This window comes from Sus scrofa, chromosome 13, assembly GCF_054392235.1.
Source record: "Sus scrofa isolate SSC_HxYL_T2T_F1_AM1 chromosome 13, Sscrofa_HxYL_maternal_Yorkshire_Landrace_v2.0, whole genome shotgun sequence".
NCBI classification, from domain to species: Eukaryota; Metazoa; Chordata; class Mammalia; order Artiodactyla; family Suidae; genus Sus; species Sus scrofa.
Genome location: NC_139395.1, coordinates 137572963 through 137591473, shown reverse-complemented (window position 1 = coordinate 137591473; position 18511 = coordinate 137572963). Strand labels below are relative to the sequence as shown.

General features: G+C 36.0%; 1 protein-coding gene across 4 annotated transcripts in view; it reads right to left on the bottom strand.

The window, feature by feature from the left end:
- VPS8 (VPS8 subunit of CORVET complex) overlaps positions 1–18511 on the bottom strand; it is a 256850-nt gene that overhangs the window by 109403 nt on the left and 128936 nt on the right. For all 4 annotated transcript variants that reach the window (XR_014824480.1, XM_084990588.1, XM_084990589.1 and 1 more), the window contains 5 exons: positions 12745–12864; positions 11364–11420; positions 7716–7798; positions 6899–6983; positions 5136–5234 (listed from right to left, as the gene is read on the bottom strand). Coding sequence is in view for 3 of the 4 variants with exons in the window: in XM_084990588.1 (XP_084846714.1) it covers positions 5136–5234; positions 6899–6983; positions 7716–7798; positions 11364–11420; positions 12745–12864 (444 nt within the window). In the remaining variant the exon portion in view is untranslated. The remainder of the gene's footprint in view (positions 1–5135; positions 5235–6898; positions 6984–7715; positions 7799–11363; positions 11421–12744; positions 12865–18511) is intronic.

Below are 18511 nucleotides of genomic sequence, written 5' to 3'. Positions count from 1 at the left end.
CATACAGCTCTTATCAAAAAAGCCCCAAACAATTCAATCAAAAAATATGCAGAAGATCTAAATAGACTTTTCTCCGAAGAAGACATACAGACGGCCCACAGGCACATGAAAAGATGCTCAACATTGCTAATTATTAGAGAAATGCAAATCAAAACTATAATGAAGTATTACCTCACAACAGTCAGAATGACCATCATCAAGAAGTCCACAGGTAAATGTAATAAATTTCATTGAGTAATTAAAAACAAAAAAGAAGTCCACAAGTAATAAATAGAGAGGGTGGAGAGAAAAGGGAACCCTCCTACACTGTTGGTAGGAATGTAAATTGTTGCAGACACTATGGAGAACAGTGTGGAATTCCTTAAAAAACTGAAAATTGAGTTACCACATAATCCAGCAATCCCACTCTTGGGTACATATCCAGATAAGATGAGAACTCTAATTCAAAAAGATGGAGGATAATGTGAGAAAAAGAATATATACATATGTATGACTGGGTCTCTTTGCTGTACAAAAAATTGACAGAACACTGTAAATCAACTGTAATGGAAAAAAATAAAAACCTAAAAAAAAAAAAGATACATGCACCCCAATGTTCATAGAAGCACTATTTACAATAGCCAAGAGACAGAAGCAACCTGAATGTCCATCAACAGATCAATGGATAAAGAAGCTATATATACTATATACTATACACATACTATACTATACATTGTGTCTACATATACATATATAATGTATATATACATACAATGTAATAATACTCTGCCATAAAAAAAGTATGAAATAATGCCATTCGTAGCAACACAGATGAACCTAGAGATTATCACACTAAATGAAGTAAATCAGACAAAAATAAATGTCTATATCAATTATATGTGGTATCTGAAAAAATGTTATAAAGGAACTTATTTACAAAAGAGAAACAGAGTCACAGACACAGAAAACAAACTTATGCTTACCAAAGGGAAAGAGGGAGCGAGATAAATTGAGGATTCTGGGTTAACAGAAACACACTACTATATATAAAAATAGATAAACAACAAGGATCTACTATACAGCACAGGGAATTACATTTAATATATTGTAATAACCTATAATGGAAAAAATCTGAAAAAGAAAAAATATACGTATGCATACATAAATGTACAACCTAATCTCTTTGCTATACACCTAAAATATTGTAAATCAATGCCACTTCAATGAGAGAAGAATATTTTTAAAAAGGAATTAGATTCCCATCTCAAACCATATATAAAAACTGCTTTCAGGTGGATCTAAGATTTAAAGATGAAAAACATACAAGAAAGCTTTTAGAGAATAGTATAAGAGGACTTCTTCAGTATAGAAGGAAAAAAATTGATCATTTTGACTATTTAAAAAAAAAAAACAAACAACTTGGAGTTCCTGTTGTGGCACAGTGGAAACGAATCCAACTAGGAACCATGAGGCTGTGGGTTTGATCCCTGGCCTCGCTCAGTGAGTTAAGGATCAAACGTTGCCGTGAGCTGTGGTGTAGGTCGCAGATGCGGCTGGGATCTGGCGTTGCTGTGGCTGTGGTGTAGGCCAGCAGCTGTAGCTCTGCTTAGAGCCCTAGCCTGGGAACCTCCACATGCCATGGATGTGGCCCTAGAAAAGACAAAAAAGACCAAAAAAAGAAAAAAAAAACAAAAACAAAAACAAAAAACCTTTTCTTAAAAAGAACCAAAGAAAAAAGCCACAGAGTACATGATATCTGCAATATGTATCACTGAAAAAAAAGACTAACATCCAAGATATATAAAGAACTCCTACAAATCAATGAGTACGAGAGACAATCTAACACAAAAATGGGTGAGACTTGAACAGACACATCAGAGAAAGGAAATTTAAACGGCCAATAAATGAGTCTTCCAATCTCATTAGTAATTAAGGATATGTAAGTTTAAAACACAATGAAATAACATTACACATCCACTGCATAGACAAAATTTTAATGATTTTTATTTTTTCCATTAGAGTTGGTTTATAGTGTCTGTCAATTTTCCTTTATACAGCAAAGTGACCCAGTCACACACACACACACACACACACACACACATTGTTTTTCTCACATTATCCTCCATCATGCTCCATCACAAGTGACTAGATAGAGTTCCCAGTGCAGACAGACAAAGTTTTAAAGTCCAGCAAGAACACAGAGTCAGTGGAAAATGTCACACAATGCTGGCATCTGCTGAAGATCTGCTGAAGTTTTTATCCCAGCTAACTGGGAACTACATACACCAGAATGGAGGTTATCAAATGTTAACATGCATCAAAATCACCAGGAGGGCTTGTTAAAATCTATTGCTGGGTCCTGGCCCCCAAATTTCTGATTGAATGGGTCTGAGGTGAAGACTGTAACTGCATTTCTATCAGGTTCTCAGCTGTTCCTATAATGCTGGACTGAGGATCAAACTGAAAACAACTGACCTAAAGTAACGCAGGTGGCTATGCTCAAGATGAATATATAAGAATCATCATGGATGGACTACTTTTAAAAGTGAAAAACTAGAAACAACTAAAATGTCCCTTAACAGTAAAATGAATAGACTGTGATATACTTGTGTAATACTATACAATAATAAAAATGAACCACAGCTACATTCAACAAAATGTACAATTTCCCAAAATATTGGGAAAAAGAAAATACAGAGTATAACTTCATTTATATAAAATTCAGAAACAGGCCAAACAAAACAAAACAAATTTTAGGGATGCAGGCAGCTACAACTGCAATGTAAAAAGGGGTAATAAATTTCAGAAGACTCAGGAGAATGAATGTTTTAGTGAGACAGAGATCTGTTATCAGCAAAGGATACATGGGAACAGTCTAGGGCACTGGAAATAACTCTATTTCCGGGATGTTCACTTTTTAATTTTTTTTACTAAATCATACTTTTATGCCCTTTAGGGGACTATTTTCTATTTAAAAATAGCAAATATTCTAAAAATATAATGAAACATGTATTGTCCATGTTGGAAAAACCATCTAAAAAACCACCACCTAGAGAGTCTTTCCTGTGGAATTCACAGACCCAGTCCAAGAACTTTTAGAGAGTCTGTGGATCCCTGAAATTTTAAACGAAATTATGCAACAGAGCACATGTACAATATGAAGTACAGGTCCAAATCTTTCACCGATTCTCAAAGAGGTCTATAATTCCCAAAGTGTTAAGAACCACTAAGCTATACATTATGTATACTGTCTGCAAACTTCATTATGAGGACTTCCTTCCCCACATACTTAACGTTGACTTTATTTACATTACCAAAGCCACAGAAGTTCTTCAACAACAAGTCTATAGATTTCTTTTCTTTTTTTTTCCTTTTTTTAAATGATTTTTTTTTCATTATAGTTGAAGTCTTTAGATTTCTAATGTGGCCTTAAGAGGTAGGAAAAAGTCCAAGGTGAAAAAATTTGCAGATGTGGGGAAAATAGTCAGCAGAAATAATTGTTGGGCAGCAAAAATACTTCTTGCATCTCTGGCATGAGTTTTCTGCTGAATAATTTTTTGTTCATTGATTAATTCATCATGTTTTGCATTATGCAGAGAGACACAGCTTCATTTTTGGATGTCTGGAGTCCATGTGCTCAAATCACTGCATAATGCGGATGAAGCGAAATGAACAATGAGCCATAATAAAACTATGAAGACTTAAAGGGCATGATGAAAGGAAAAAGAATACAAAATGATTAAAGGAAAGAAAAGATATAATTCAAAATAGAAGAAGGTTTTCTTAGGTTCTTTCACCAAGATATATTGATCTTGTCGTTAGCAGCAATATGATAAGATTAAATAACATATTTATGTTCTCATTCCTATAGATGAAAGTTTAGAAATTCTTTCAGCCCACACATCTGATGACTGACTATACCACCTTCCACCCCAGATGTTTCACATAAGATGCTGTTCCCATTTCTGATCTTTCTAAACTTTACGATCATCAGGAACTGTAACAAAGTATTCACATTACATACAAAGCTATCTCAAAGTTTCAGAGCTCATCCTTACTTATCATTTTTTATACGTAAAATTTTTTTAAACATGTTGAATAATCGTATCTTTCACTACACCTCTAAACCCATCACCAGAAGTTACCTCATCTCCTGATCCTTGCTACAAGGAGGAAACACTAGATATGAATGTTATTTCCAAAATTAGAATTACCTCAGCATTTTTCACTACTACTTTTTTTTTTCTTCAATAATCAGTGACCCATAAAACAGAACAGATTTCAACAAACCTCTAGCTCTGTCGGTTTCTGAGGAATACTGTATGTAATGAACCTAAGAAAACTAAAGTGAGGAGTGATATGGGGGCCCCTTTATACAATGCATTCTGATCATATGTTCATCATACATGTATTAGTCTCTCCATTTAGGCATCTATAAGCACGTTCTTTTAAAAAGAAATTGTTGTTTCAAAGTCAATTCTTTGACTTTTGTAAAACAGCATGGATAAATAAAATAAGAATCATCATCCTGTTACATAAGGAAGGGAAATACACCAGAGAGAACAACTCATTGCAGTAATGTTTCTAAAAATCCATCAGGGAATGGCTCTCATCACATAGCAGAGAAAAAGATCAAGAAAAACTCTCAGGATTTTTTTTCCTTTCTTTTCTTTTTAGGGCCCCATCTGCAACATATAAAGTTCCTGGGCTAGGGGTCGAATTGGAGCTGCAGCTGCTGGCCTATGCCACAGCCACGGCAATGCCAGATCTGAGCCATGTCTGTGACCTACACCACAGCTCACCATCACGCCAGATCCTTAACCCACAGAGCAAGGCCAGGGATCAAATGTATTCTCATGAAAGTTATGTCAGGTTCTCAACCCATGGAGCCACAATGGAAACTCCTCAGAATTTCTAAAAACACTGTAAAAACCCACTAATATTCCAGTTTGTCAAACATCTGATCAAACATGAGTTATTTTCAGGAGTATGATAAAATAAATTATATATGACATAGGTTTTATGTGAGATAGAATAATGTTAATCCTCAAGCAAATCAACTTAATAATATCATATCTGCCATTACTTTGCAAAAATTTAATTTGGGAGATATTCATACAAATGAGAAAGTTTTAAAAGTTTTATTGAATAAGTACCTCAATATGATCCATTGCTTTCTGCCATACAGACTGCTTCTCTTCTGCACTGTGTCCAGGAATGGACAAGATATTGTGAATGTAGTTAAAGACTTCTTCCTGAAGAGCAAAAGACAGTATCATTCATTCATTCATTCATTCATTCACTCAGGCAATATTTAGTCACTATCTAATATCTGTACCAGTTTTGGTAGATATCTATTATGTGGAGATGGAAAACCATTTGGAGATAGTTAACTGATGGAAGACTGACTAAAAAGAAAGAGTTATTGCTTAAAGTTTAGGGTTGATTCTTAGAAGTTGCAAACCTGTTCCAATTAATTTTAATCTCAATTTCATTAACCTAATGAGTTAACATCATACTTTTGCTTTGGTGGTCATGGTCCACATTCCTAATTTCATTTTAATTCACTCTTGCTCTTACCCATTTTGCTCCACTTAGATTGATCTTTGTTTCACTTACACAATCTCTATTTAGTTCTCTAAACATGTCAAAAAATTTTTCCCACCTCAAGATCTTTGCATATAATATACTGCTCCCTGACCTAGAATATTTTTCCACTGACTCTTTGCTTGACTGACTTCTTCTCAAATTCCAAAACACAGTTTTTATGTCATTTTATCTAAGATTCCCTCCCTGGCTGCTCTATATAAGTCAGTTCCCTCATTATCCTTTCAAGTTGCATCCAGTTTCTCTAGCACTCATCACAATCTGTAATTATATATTTGGTTTTCTTACTGTCAGTCTCTATCACTAATGTGTAAGTTCTAAAATTGCAGGAACTATATGTCTATTTTAATTATCAATACATGCTTGGCTAAGAGCAGGCACTCAATAAAAACCTAGAATAATGAAGAAAACCTTAAATCACCAAATACATGTACAAATATTTTTAGTGAATAGCTACCTACTGAGTAGTTATTTCTACCTGATAAGGGGAGGGAGGAAACTGAGCAAGAAAAAAAGGTGACAAATGCTAGAGAAGGTGTGGAGAAAAGCGAACCCTCTTACACTGTTGATGGAAACATAAGTTAGTGTAACCACTATGGCAAACAATATAGAGGTTCCTCAGAAAGCCAAAAATAGAATTACTATATCATCCAGCAATCCCACTCCTGGCATATACCCAGAGACAACAATGATTCAAAGGGATATGGGATACATGCAGGCCAATGTTCATTGTAGCACTATTCACAACAGCCAAGACTTAGAAACCACCTAAATGGTTTATGTGACAGATGAATGGATTAAGAAAATGTAGTACATATATACAATGGAATACTACTCAGCCATAAAAAGAATGAAATAATGCAATCTGCAGCAACATGAATGCAACTAGAGATTATCATACAAAGTGAAGAAAGTCAGACAGAAAGACAAATATCATATGATATCACCTATATGTGGAATCTAAAATATGGCACAAATGAACCTATGTACAAAACAGAAGCAGACCCAAGGACAAGAACAGACTGTGGTTACCAAGGATGAAGGGGAAGGAGAAGGATGGACTGAGAGTTTAGGGGTAGCAGGTGCAAACTACTACATTTAGAATGGACAGACAATAAGGTCCTACTGTATAGCACAGGGAACTAAATCCAATCTCCCAGGATAAACCATAATGGAAAGGAATTTATCAAAAAAAAGAATGTATATATGTGTATAACTAAGTCACTTTGCTGTATAACAGAAATTAACACAACTCTGTAAATCAACTATATTTCAATTAAAAAAAAAAAAAGAAAGGTAAATAGTCTCTTACCTCCCTCAGTGGGTCACGTAAGTAGCAATCAATAATTTTGTCATATTGGTGTTCTCGTTCATACATAAATTCACAAATTTGATAACTAGAGAATAAAAGGAAAACTCTTAGTATACCAAACAGGCAGGTGGTTATTAGCTTATTATTTTAAGATGTTTGTTCAGGCAGAGATTAGTATTAAGGAAAATGAATAGAGTAGATGTGGTTTCTGCTGTTAAATGAAGTTACAGTTTCTAAGGGAGGTGAGTATCTTCCATTCTTCTAAATACAGGTTTAAGATGCTACTGAATACTATGTTTATAAGAAATTTCAATTTCAAAGCTGAGCACAAAATAAATATTAAAACAACATGTCACATAAAAAAGTCATATATTGGATATCAATGAAGCAATTATAAGGTTTCCTTGTTCAGACTATGTCAAATGAAATAGTCAACAAACTAGATAGATAGTAGTGTTAACATACTGCATCTTATCTGAGTTAAATTCTGCATTGTTTATAATACACAAATAACTATCAAAAATCTATGACATATCATGGAAATTTTAAGTAAAATAAAATAAATCATAGATTTCTATTTCATTTTCAGACTAAAACAAATGTACAAGCACTTCAAATTTACTTGCTCTTAATTTCTGCAAATTTAATTTCTAGACTTGAAAGGCAAAAACTTTTCTCTTAGGCTTTGTTCCTATTGTTACATGCACAGTTTTTCTTAATTAAAAAAGTGGCAACGCATCAATAAACTGGCTTCAAGTTTGAGAAATGTACTTTAATAGTTCTATGGGAACTAATATAAGGCTTCAAAACAACTTACAACTCTGCTTTTTCTGCCATACGAATGAGCCGACTCTCTTCAAATTGAACTATGCCTCCAGCCTGCAGCAATTCTAAAAGGACCTGAACATTTAAAATAAATGAGTCAAAACACTTTGGGATTTACTATTATTTATTAGCACTTAAAGAGTTCATTCAGTCACGCAAACCATAGCTTTTGTTCTTTTATTATTTGCTGATGTTTCAGCTTGGCTTTCATGTACACAGGAACTACACTGCCATTTTAAGGTTGATCATATTGCATTTCAGTCTTATAAAAAGATAAATAACTTTATTTTTCAAACACGGAAGAAATGCCACAGTGTTTGCAAACAAGCCTTATTAGAATATATAGGTGACTCTTCACTAAGCTAAAAATGTCCATATATTTTCTTTCAAGAAGTGAATTTTTGTCTGGTGCTTTCACGGCTTACAGCTCTTTAAAGTTCGTTGCCACAGGTAGTATCTATGTTCACATGTAAATTTTTTCTAAGTAAATTTTGGGTTTCTCAGAGTATAGCATTATTCACAAGAGCCAAAAGGTAGAACCAACCCTTATGTCCATCAATAGATAAATGGATAAACAAAATATGGTATATACATATAATGGACTATTATTCATTCTTAAAAAGGAATGAAATTCTGACATATGCTACACATGGATAAGCCTTAAAAATATTGTGCTAAGTGAAATAAGTCACAAAAGGGCAAGTACTGTGTAATTCCCCTTATATGAGGTACCTAAAGTAGTCAAATTCCCAGAGATAGAAAGTTGAATGTTAATTGCCAGGTGGTTGGGAGAGGGTATTGAAGAGTTATTATTTAATGGGTACAGAGTTTCAGTTTGAAAAGATAAAATTCTAGAGACAGATGGTGGCGACGGCTGCACAACAATGAGAATATGTTTAATGAGCATCGTGCACCTAAAATGCTTAAAATGATACACATATTTGACCTCAAAAACAAACAAACAAACAAAACACTAGGGTTCATATAATTAATCTTTACCACACTAAATAGTTAAATAAAAAATGTGACCAGGATGTTAAGATTGATGCATCAATATTTTAATAAACTTCAAAATATAATAGAGTCACTACATAGTCACTATAGCAATGAGAAAGCTCTCTCTTGTATTTAAATTCAAGATCCAGGAGTTCCCGTTGTGGCGCAGCGGAAATGAAGCCGACTAGGTACTGTGAGGTTGTGGGTTCGATCCCTGGCCTCGATCAGTGGGTTAAGGATCCGGCATTGCCGTGAGCTGTGGTGTAGGTCACAGATGCAGCTCGGATCTGGCGCTGCTGTGGCTCTGGTGGCGTTGGCCGGTGGCTACAACTCTGATTAGACCCCCTAGCCTGGGAACCTCTATATGCCACAGGTGTGGCCCAAAAGGACAAAAAGACAAAAAGACAAAAAAAAAAAAAAAATCAAGATCCAGAGTAATAATACATTTCTCACAATTCTGGGAAACCATTTAACAAAGTATTTTTCTAACATAAGAAATTGATTATCTTCTAGTTAAAAAAATTTTTTAAAGGCAGAAAAGAAATAAAACCTATCCTAACTTTACATTTCAGAACTCTAATATAATCAATTTTGAGTATTACAATGTATAACGTACTGCTATGTAGAACAACGAGAGAGCGAATCCATCTGCTAGAAGCCTCGGTTTGGAATAACTATCAAATGCTACTGCTGGAGCCAGTCTGACCCAACTTATTGGAGCTGAAGGTAACTGTTAATTTTTCAGGCATCTTGTAAGCTGGTTGTTAAATACAGGTATTGTTAAAAATCGAATTATATAAATTTTTAATTAAATAAATTAAAAACAAAGGTAATTAATACCAAAACTCATCACTTCCTATTTCACTATGTTTTACTGTGTATGCTCTCGAGGTCAGTTATTGTAGCTATGTCTCTATGGTGGAAATATTACACAAGAGTATGGTACCGTGCATTTCCTCCCAACACTCTGTGCAGTGTGACATCATGCTTGTTGATCGAAATTGGGATTACACCACAGAAACTGGCAAATGCTGTAAATCAGGGCTTGCCATATTTTTAAAGAGTTAGAAAACAAGCAAAGAAGAATGTGTGACAGAGACTCTACATGGCCCATAAAACCCAAAATATTTATTCTCTGGTCCTTTACAGAAAAAGGGTGCCACTTCCTGCTTAAGAAAGTGATGGAGATAAGGGTAATAAAACAAACTTAAAAGTGTGCATGTTGGAGTCTTTACAGTATAAATAGCATTAAAAAATTAAGGAATAATTTTTCCAGTATTCAAAAACTGTTATCCGATTCAGCAAATAAGACATTTCATTGCTGAATGAGTCAAGTTTTAACATACTTTCACTGTTGCACTTTCATCTTATTCACTTCATAAATGAAAATATCAACCATATTCATATCAGTATGAACTAGTTGTTAAACTCTTATCAGGATACCACTGGAAAATATTCAAGTATAGTGCATTAACAAATTTTGATATATAACAAACTGCAAAACAAAGAGTGCTAGATTGGAAGGGAAGGAATTGGGTTCTAATCTTCACTGTGACCTTCAACAATTTAACAGTTTTCTTTCTATATCTCTGATTGGGGAAAGAACCCCTAAATAATCCCAAAGGGGATTACTGATAATAGATTACTGTACTATGATTACTTTTAAAGGTTTGGCTTTTACATTTAGGTTTGGTTTTTATTTCTGTTTTATTTAATTATTTACATAAAAGTTTTTTATCATGCTATATAGCAACGTCATGTACAGCATGATTCACTTCTATAGCAAAACAGGGCAAAATGAGGAATCCACATTACTATTTGTATTCAATATAATTTAGGAGACAATCGAAGTTTTAGTAGCTGTTCTCATCCCTAAAATAGTCACTGGGCCACAGCTGTGCAGAGAAAGGGTTCACTGTTGAGATTCTATGTTCTTTATCTTAGTCTCAACCTCCCAGCCCGGCATATATTACCATAAAAAAAAAATCAGCATAGCTCTCAAAGTACTTAATTTTTTAATTTTTATAGCTTACTTATCTGACATTTTAAATAAATAGACTGACTCTCTTAGTGCTCATAATTACAGTGCATAAGCTTTCGAGAAATCTTACTCCTAGGAAGGACCCTCAAGAAAGTGGCTAAGCAGAAAGATGTGGTAATCAGTTTCTTTCTCAAAGTGATCAGTGGAGGGACAGGTGAATTCTAGTCTCCAGAAGTGGTCAGCCCTAGTGCAGTGGAACTATAGAGCACTCCCAAAAGTTTAGTGTTCCAATACTAAGGATCCTGAAGCCTTTCAGGTTCACGGCCATAGCAAATAGGAGTGGTTACCAGGTTAATGTCACTCGTGGAAAGCAGGATAGAAGAAGTGCAAACTTCTGCTAATTACAGGAGAAGGATAAAGTTCATATTCTCTTGGACGTCATGTTGAACGCAAGACGGGTCAATCTAGGAACTTAGATTGAAAAAGGCTCAAACTAACAGCCATTCACACTGCTTTCTGGTTGCCACTACCTAACTTAGCATTAGAGTTTGGCAGAAGTTATTTTCCCCTTATGTCTGATGAGGTCTAGTACAGAAGGGTTCTTTCTGGCTTACTCTGTCTTCTTTCCCATTCTATAGCAAAATGAGTTCTAACCGCTCATACCTGCTGTCTTTCAGAGTGTCGGGAGTCATCGTCAGGACTACAGAGGAATTCAAGGACCTGGTCAAAGAAAAGGTATTTTTTCATCGGATACCAGCATGCATGTCATACCACCATCATAATGAAAACAGTGACTACCCTTTCTGTATCACCAATTCACTCACATTCGACTTAACAAGGACCAGAGGTACATGGCATATTCCCAACTGTCTGGCCTAGTACATGGCCTAGCAGGCTCAGATATGCTACTTAATATGTATCTTACACACATTCCTTACTGTTTAGAAACATGACTAGAAGCCAGCATCATCTATATACCTTAACTTTAAGATCCCCAATGCTATGGACCAAGCAAAGCATGGACTTTGGGGCCAGGGCACTTGAATTTGAATCCTAACCTTATTAACACTTAATAAAAACATTTAATGCTAATAATAACACCTATTATGTATGACTTTGAATGAGTGACTTAACCTCTCCAGGCTTTAGCTTCCTTATTTGCAAACAGGAGTAACAACTACACCAATTTTAAAGCTGTTAGGAGCACTCAGTTAATACATACATATAAAACTTTGGAACAGAGCATGGAACTATGAAATGCTCAATAAATGCTAGTCATTATTAGCAACTTTCTCCAGATAAAAAGTATTTTCTTTGCCACCTGTGGATATTTAACTGGGACTAGGAGATGTTTTCAAAGTCATTTGTAAGCAAATTCAGATTTTCTAAAAGTAACCTCTCCTTCAGATGATCAACATCATAGTCTTACTACTAGTCAGATGGGTAGATTCTTCTTCTCTTTTTTTTTTTTTTTTTTTTTTTTGTCTTTTTTCTTAGGGTTATACCCGCAGCACATGGAAGTTCCCAGGCTAGGGGTTGAATCGGAGTTACAGCTGCCAGCCACAGCCACAGCAACATGGGAGCCAATCCTCATCTGTGACCTACACCATAGTTCATGGCAACGCTGGTTCCTTAACCACTCAGTGAGGCCAGGGATTGAACCCGCATCCTCATGGAGCCTAGTCAGGTTCATTAACTGCTTAGCCACGAAGGGAACTCCTTGAGATGGGTGATTCTTAAACTGGGAAACTCTTAAGCAAAGAATTCTAGACAATTTAGACCAAAATAATTGAGAGAACAGAACCCCAATAAACCAATCCACAAACCACACTCCCATGATACTAGACAAAGTCATGCTATGTCTAGTTAAAAAAAAAAAAAAAAAAAATCAATTAATTCAGATCCAAACTGAAATCTGAAGAGGCTTCTTCCTGGTAAGACACTTGTTTAGTAGGCTGTAATTGTAAGAAACCACATGTAATCTAGTGAATTTTTCTATGAACAGTAAATAAAAATTCTAGCTGTTATGGTTAAAGACACTCACCTGATCAAAAAGGGTTCGGTTTACAAATAAGGTATTGTCAGGCTTTGCAAGCTGCCGGGCAAGGAAGGTAAAGAGACACCCTACTTGTGAAGGAGTAAAATCTGAGTTCTCCACCATAACCTGATAAACAAAAGAGACCATGTATTCAGTACACCATCTAGTTTGACACAAAAAATACACAATTAGAAGCAGGAGGAAATCTCATTACTAAAGAATTAAAAAAGGTTCTCTTATTAAGTGAACTGACTTCAATACCACTGAGAGAAGGAACACAACTACTTGCATACCTTGAAGATAAAGCACTTAAGTGATCTGGGGCATATTTCTGGGAACAATCTGGATGAAAACTGAATTGTTAAAGAGGTGGATTTCAAAGAAATATTAATCATGTTTCCCTTTGGAATTCTTAAAAGAGAATTTAAAATTAAAGCAACCCTATGAAAAATATGCCCACCAACACAGAAAGAAGGGGGTTTCTTTGGAGTTTGAAAGTAAGGTAACTTGAGAGTGAAGATATCCCAGAAAAGAATTCAGCTAGCTCGACAATCAATGAAGTGAAGGCTTCTGCCTTGTCTACAAGCAGTTTCTTAAACAAATGATTTCACCTAACAGGCTCTTTGCAACCACACACTGTCATCAAGTCATAACTGTTCCTTTGATTTAGGTGAGCTCTCATCTCCTGAGTACCTACTACTATGAGTGAGATGCTATGGTAGAGGACTTAGAGGGAATTATGAACCAAAAAGCAAGGTGAGACAGGTAAACAAACCTTAAATGAAAAGCATAATGTGATCAGCACTATTATAAAGGAACACATGACAACAGAAACAGAGCAGGGAATATTTAGTTCAACTGGTTAGGGAGGGAATTTTTTTAGAAAACGAGGAAAGTAGCTTTCAAACTAAGCTTTAAAGCCCATGTGGAACCCAGGCCAAAGGGAAGTGTCAGGTCAGAGAGAGCAGTCCAGACAGAGAGAAGAGTGGGGGCAAAAGCATGAACACAGGAAAATACAAGTCTGTTTGGAAAAACTGTTTCACTATAATGCAGCAGCATGCATATGGAAGAGGCAGAAATTAAGAGTGAAAGAAAAGATCAGGCCTCCAATATCATTCTAAGGAATGTAGAATTTATTCCATAGAAAATTGAGGAGCTACTAAAGGTGCAACCAGGAGAGTTGGTGGTGATCAGCACTGTGCTTATTAGGAAAATAACCCATCAGCAGTGTTTAGGATAAAGTAACAGAAGCAAGAAATAAAAGGTAGGGAGACCAAAATGCATGTGACTACAGGGGTCCAAGGAAGAGACGGAGGGGTTAAGAACAAGAGTAGTGATAATAAAAGGGAAAAGAGAAACAGGTGAAAGACACTGCAGAAAGAGGAGACAGGACAAGTATTTGCATGTGTGGAAACATGCGGCTGAAGGAGGAATGCAAAATGGCAGATCTTGAGCCTGACAGGCAGGAAGGAGAATGATGCCATTAACAAAGAGGGAGAATGCAGAAGTTTGGGAAGGAAGACCAGGTATGGTTCCAGACTAGCTGAATTTATGGAGGCAACTCTGCAACAAATTAGGGAATAGTACCCCATCTCATCTAGTGAAGTCCTGAGTTCCCTCCTTTCATTCTCCATTCAAAGGTAAAGTATTTGATTTCTCCTACTATAAAACACTCCCTTGGGACCGAGCTTTTGGCCTACTTTTCTTTTTTGCTAAGAAGTATATCTTTTCCTTTTTCTGTTTTTAGTCTAGCAATCACAGCTTGCTTAAGTGCACAATTAATCATTCCTAGAGTACGAGGATATTTCAGGTTGTAATGTGTGGCTCTAAATCCAATTTATAATCTTCAAAGAGCCTTCAAAAGCTTTAAAATACCCAGTCATCACTCCCTTTCAGTGTGCAAGTCCTTTCCTAGGACTCAATTCCTGGGGACCAATTAGTGATCTTCTCTGCTTTTAGCTCTTCCTTTTGCTCTGTAATAAAAACTCCTTAACTATCTGATCTTAGAAACACCTTTTTTTTTAAGGGCTGTACCTGCAGCATATGGAAGGCTTTATGCTCTATAGGATTGAAGGCTTTATAGGATCGAAGGCTAGAGGTCAAATTGAAGCCACAGCTGCTGGCCTGCACCACAACCACAATACGTCAGATCCGAGCTGCATCTGGGACCTACACCACAGCTCACGACAACGCCAGATCCTTAACACACTGAGCGAGGCCAGGGATTGAACCCACATCCTCATGGGTACTAGTTGGGTTCCTTACCCCTAAGCCACATCAGGAACTCCTAGAAACACCTTTTAGGGAAACAGTTCTAACTCACAGCCCATTCCCTTGCCACCTCAGTAAGTGTCTAACTGGCTATCATCCTAGAAATTTTGGCTTCTATTTCCTCTCTGTGACTTACTGCAGAGACCATACTTATGAGACCCATTTTTCTGGGTAATCTTGTATAAAGTCACAAATTAACAGCTTTCCTCCATGTCTGCATTCATTCAGCACCCATGATAATGCCTGAGGTTTGATGCTTGCTCGCCTGTTCTCTGGTCATTGCCTATGCTCCATCGGAAAAATACTTTAACAAATGAGTACAACTCTATCACCAGAAATGAGAAAATAATCTCAAAAGTTCATTCGTCATTGATCCTAGGTAAATACGATCAAAACAATATACAAGGTGCAGCCACAATGGGAAACAGTATGGAGTTTCCTCAAAAAAACTAAAAATCAAGTTCTCATATCTGGTCACTTGTGATGCAACATAATGAAAAATAATGTGGAGTTCCCGTCATGGCGCAGTGGTTAACGAATCCGACTAGGAACCATGAGGTTGCGGGTGCGGTCCCTGCCCTTGCTCAGTGGGTTAACGATCCGGCGTTGCCGTGAACTGTGGTGTAGGTTGCAGACGCGGCTCAGATCCTGCGTTGCTGTGGCTCTGGTGTAGGCCGGTGCCTACAGCTCCGATTCAACCCCTAGCCTGGGAACCTCCATATGCCACGGGAGCGGCCCAAGAAATAGCAACAACAACAAAAAGACAAAAAAAAATAAATAAATAAAATAAAAAATAAATAAATAAATAAATAAAAAATAATAATGTGAAAAACAGAATATATATATAACTGGGTCATTTTCTGTATAGCAGAAATTGATGGAACATTGTAAATCAACAATAGTAAAAATTTTTTTAAAAAAAATAAGAGTTCCCACTGTGGTGCAGTGGGTAAAGAATCTGACTGCAGCAGTTCAGGTCACTTCAGAGGTATAGGTTCAATCCCGTGGCCGGCACAGTTGCTTAAAGGATCTGGCATTGCCACAGTTGTGGCGGAGGTAGCAGCTGTGGCTTGGATTCAATCCCTGGCCCAGGGACTTCCACATGCCACAGGTGCAGCCATAAAATGAAACAAACAAGCAAAAAAAAAAAGACAAAAAAAGAACAATAGAGCTACCATATGATCCTGTAATCCCACTCTTGGATATATACCCAGAAAAGACAAAAACTCTAATTCGAAAAGACACATACACCTCAATGTTCATAGTAGCCTTATTTACACTAGTAAGACATGGAAGCAACCTACATGTCCACTGACAGATGAATGAAGGCATTCCCATTGTGGCTCAGCATAATAAACCTGACTAGTATCCATGAGGATGTTGGTTCAATCCCTGGCCTCGCTCAGTGGGTTAAGGATCTGGCATTGCCATGAGCTGTGGTGTAGGTTGCAGATACAGCTCAGATCTGGTGTGGCTGTAGATGTGGCATAGGCTGGCAACTGGAGCTCCCATTCGGCCCCTAGCCTGGTGGGAACTTCCACATGCCCTAAGTGTAGCCTGAAAAAGCAGCAAAAAAAAAAAAAAAAAAAGAAGAAGATGATGAGGCATATATATATATATACATATACATACAATGGAATACTACATATATATACATATATATATACATATACATACACATACATACAATAGAATACTACTTGGCCATAAAAAGAATGAAATAATGCCATTTGCAGCAACAAGAATGGACCTATACTTAGTAAAGTAATTCAGAAAGAGAAAGACAAATATTAAGTGTTATCATAGGTATGTGGAATCTAAAAAATAATACAAATGAATCTATATACAAAACAGAAAGAGATTCACAGACATGGAAAACAACCTTGTGGTTACCAAAGGGGAAAGGGGGGCAGGGGATCAAGTATGGGGGTATGGGATTAACAGTAACAAATTACTATACATAAACAGATAAGCAACAAGAATTTACTTCATAGCACAGAAAATTACAATAACCTACAGTGGAAAATAATCTGAAGAAATTTATGTACATAACTGAATCACTTTGCTGTACACCTGAGACTAACACAATATTATAAATCAGCTATACTTCAATTTAAAAAAACACGAACTATTACATTTAGAATGGATAAGCAATGAGGTCCCACTGTGTAGCACAGGGAACTATATCCAGTCTCTTGTAATAGAACATCATGGAAGATAGCATGAGAAAAAGAATGTGTGTATATGTATATGTACACACACACATATATACGACTGGGTCACTTTGCTATACAGCAGAAATTGGCACAACATTTTAAATCAACTATACTTTACAAAAAACCCCCACAATAAATAAGAGGAGCTTTATTTTGTTTTATTTATTTTCATTTGGATTGTTCTTCCAATGCAGGACAGTTTTAAATTCAAATTCAATCCACTTGCAAACATTTCTTGAACATCCACCAGGTTGCAGGCATTGTGTTGGACATGTTTCCAGGCATGTTTAAACAATGACCAAAAAAAAAAAAAAAAAAAAAAATCCTCAGAGTCTCTACCCAGAGGAAACTCATTTCAAGTAAGAAAATATCTATGTAAGCAATTAAACTATTATTATTTTGAATTTTCTCTCACAGTAGACCATAACTGTAACTGAGCCAATGGGGAGCCATAGAAGAATATTAGGTAGAGGAGAAGTAAAATAACAAGTTAAAGAAGAACAAGAATAAGACCATTTAGGAAGGTATTTTGGAAACCTAGGTGAAAATTCTCCATACTTGTAACCTTAGCAATCCTATTCTCATATTCATCACTATTTATCTAACAAGGTCAATATATAGCTCAAATAAGATAATGTATACAAATGAGCTCTGAAAATTATAAAGAACTATTATAAATGTATCAATGTACTGTTATATACACAACTAGAGAATATTTTAATTTTGGAGTCTTGTCCAAAATAATCTAAAAGTCACTAAGAGGAAGAAATCTCCATTTTATAGCCAAATGAACAAGAAAAAAAAAAAAACTCTAAGCTTTCAACTATAAGAAGAAACTGGCCTGGCTGAAGCTGTGCAGATGGAAAGGAAAAGAATCTGGCTCTGCATTTATTCATTAGCAACAGCATGAATCTCAAAATAGCTTTCAATTGAATCTAGTTAGGTTTAGATTGGGATGATCATCTTTGCGTGCCTCAAATCATTCTTAAGTGTCTGTCACCCATCATCTCAGGACCATGGCACTACCTTAGCAACGCAGTGATGTTGGCATAAGACAGGAGGAAATACTTCATATCAACTATTTTCTCAAAGCATTCTGAAGTTAGTCGCTATTACTGAATGTAATCATACTAACACAGCAATTATCACAATATGTACCTCTCAAGAGAAGTACTCTGCACCCTAGTATCCAGTCTAAAGCTGAGACACATTACATTTTCTGAACGAATGATTAGTACTTCATTCAGCTTTTGAAGACAAAGACATGACAAAATTTTTAAATGATT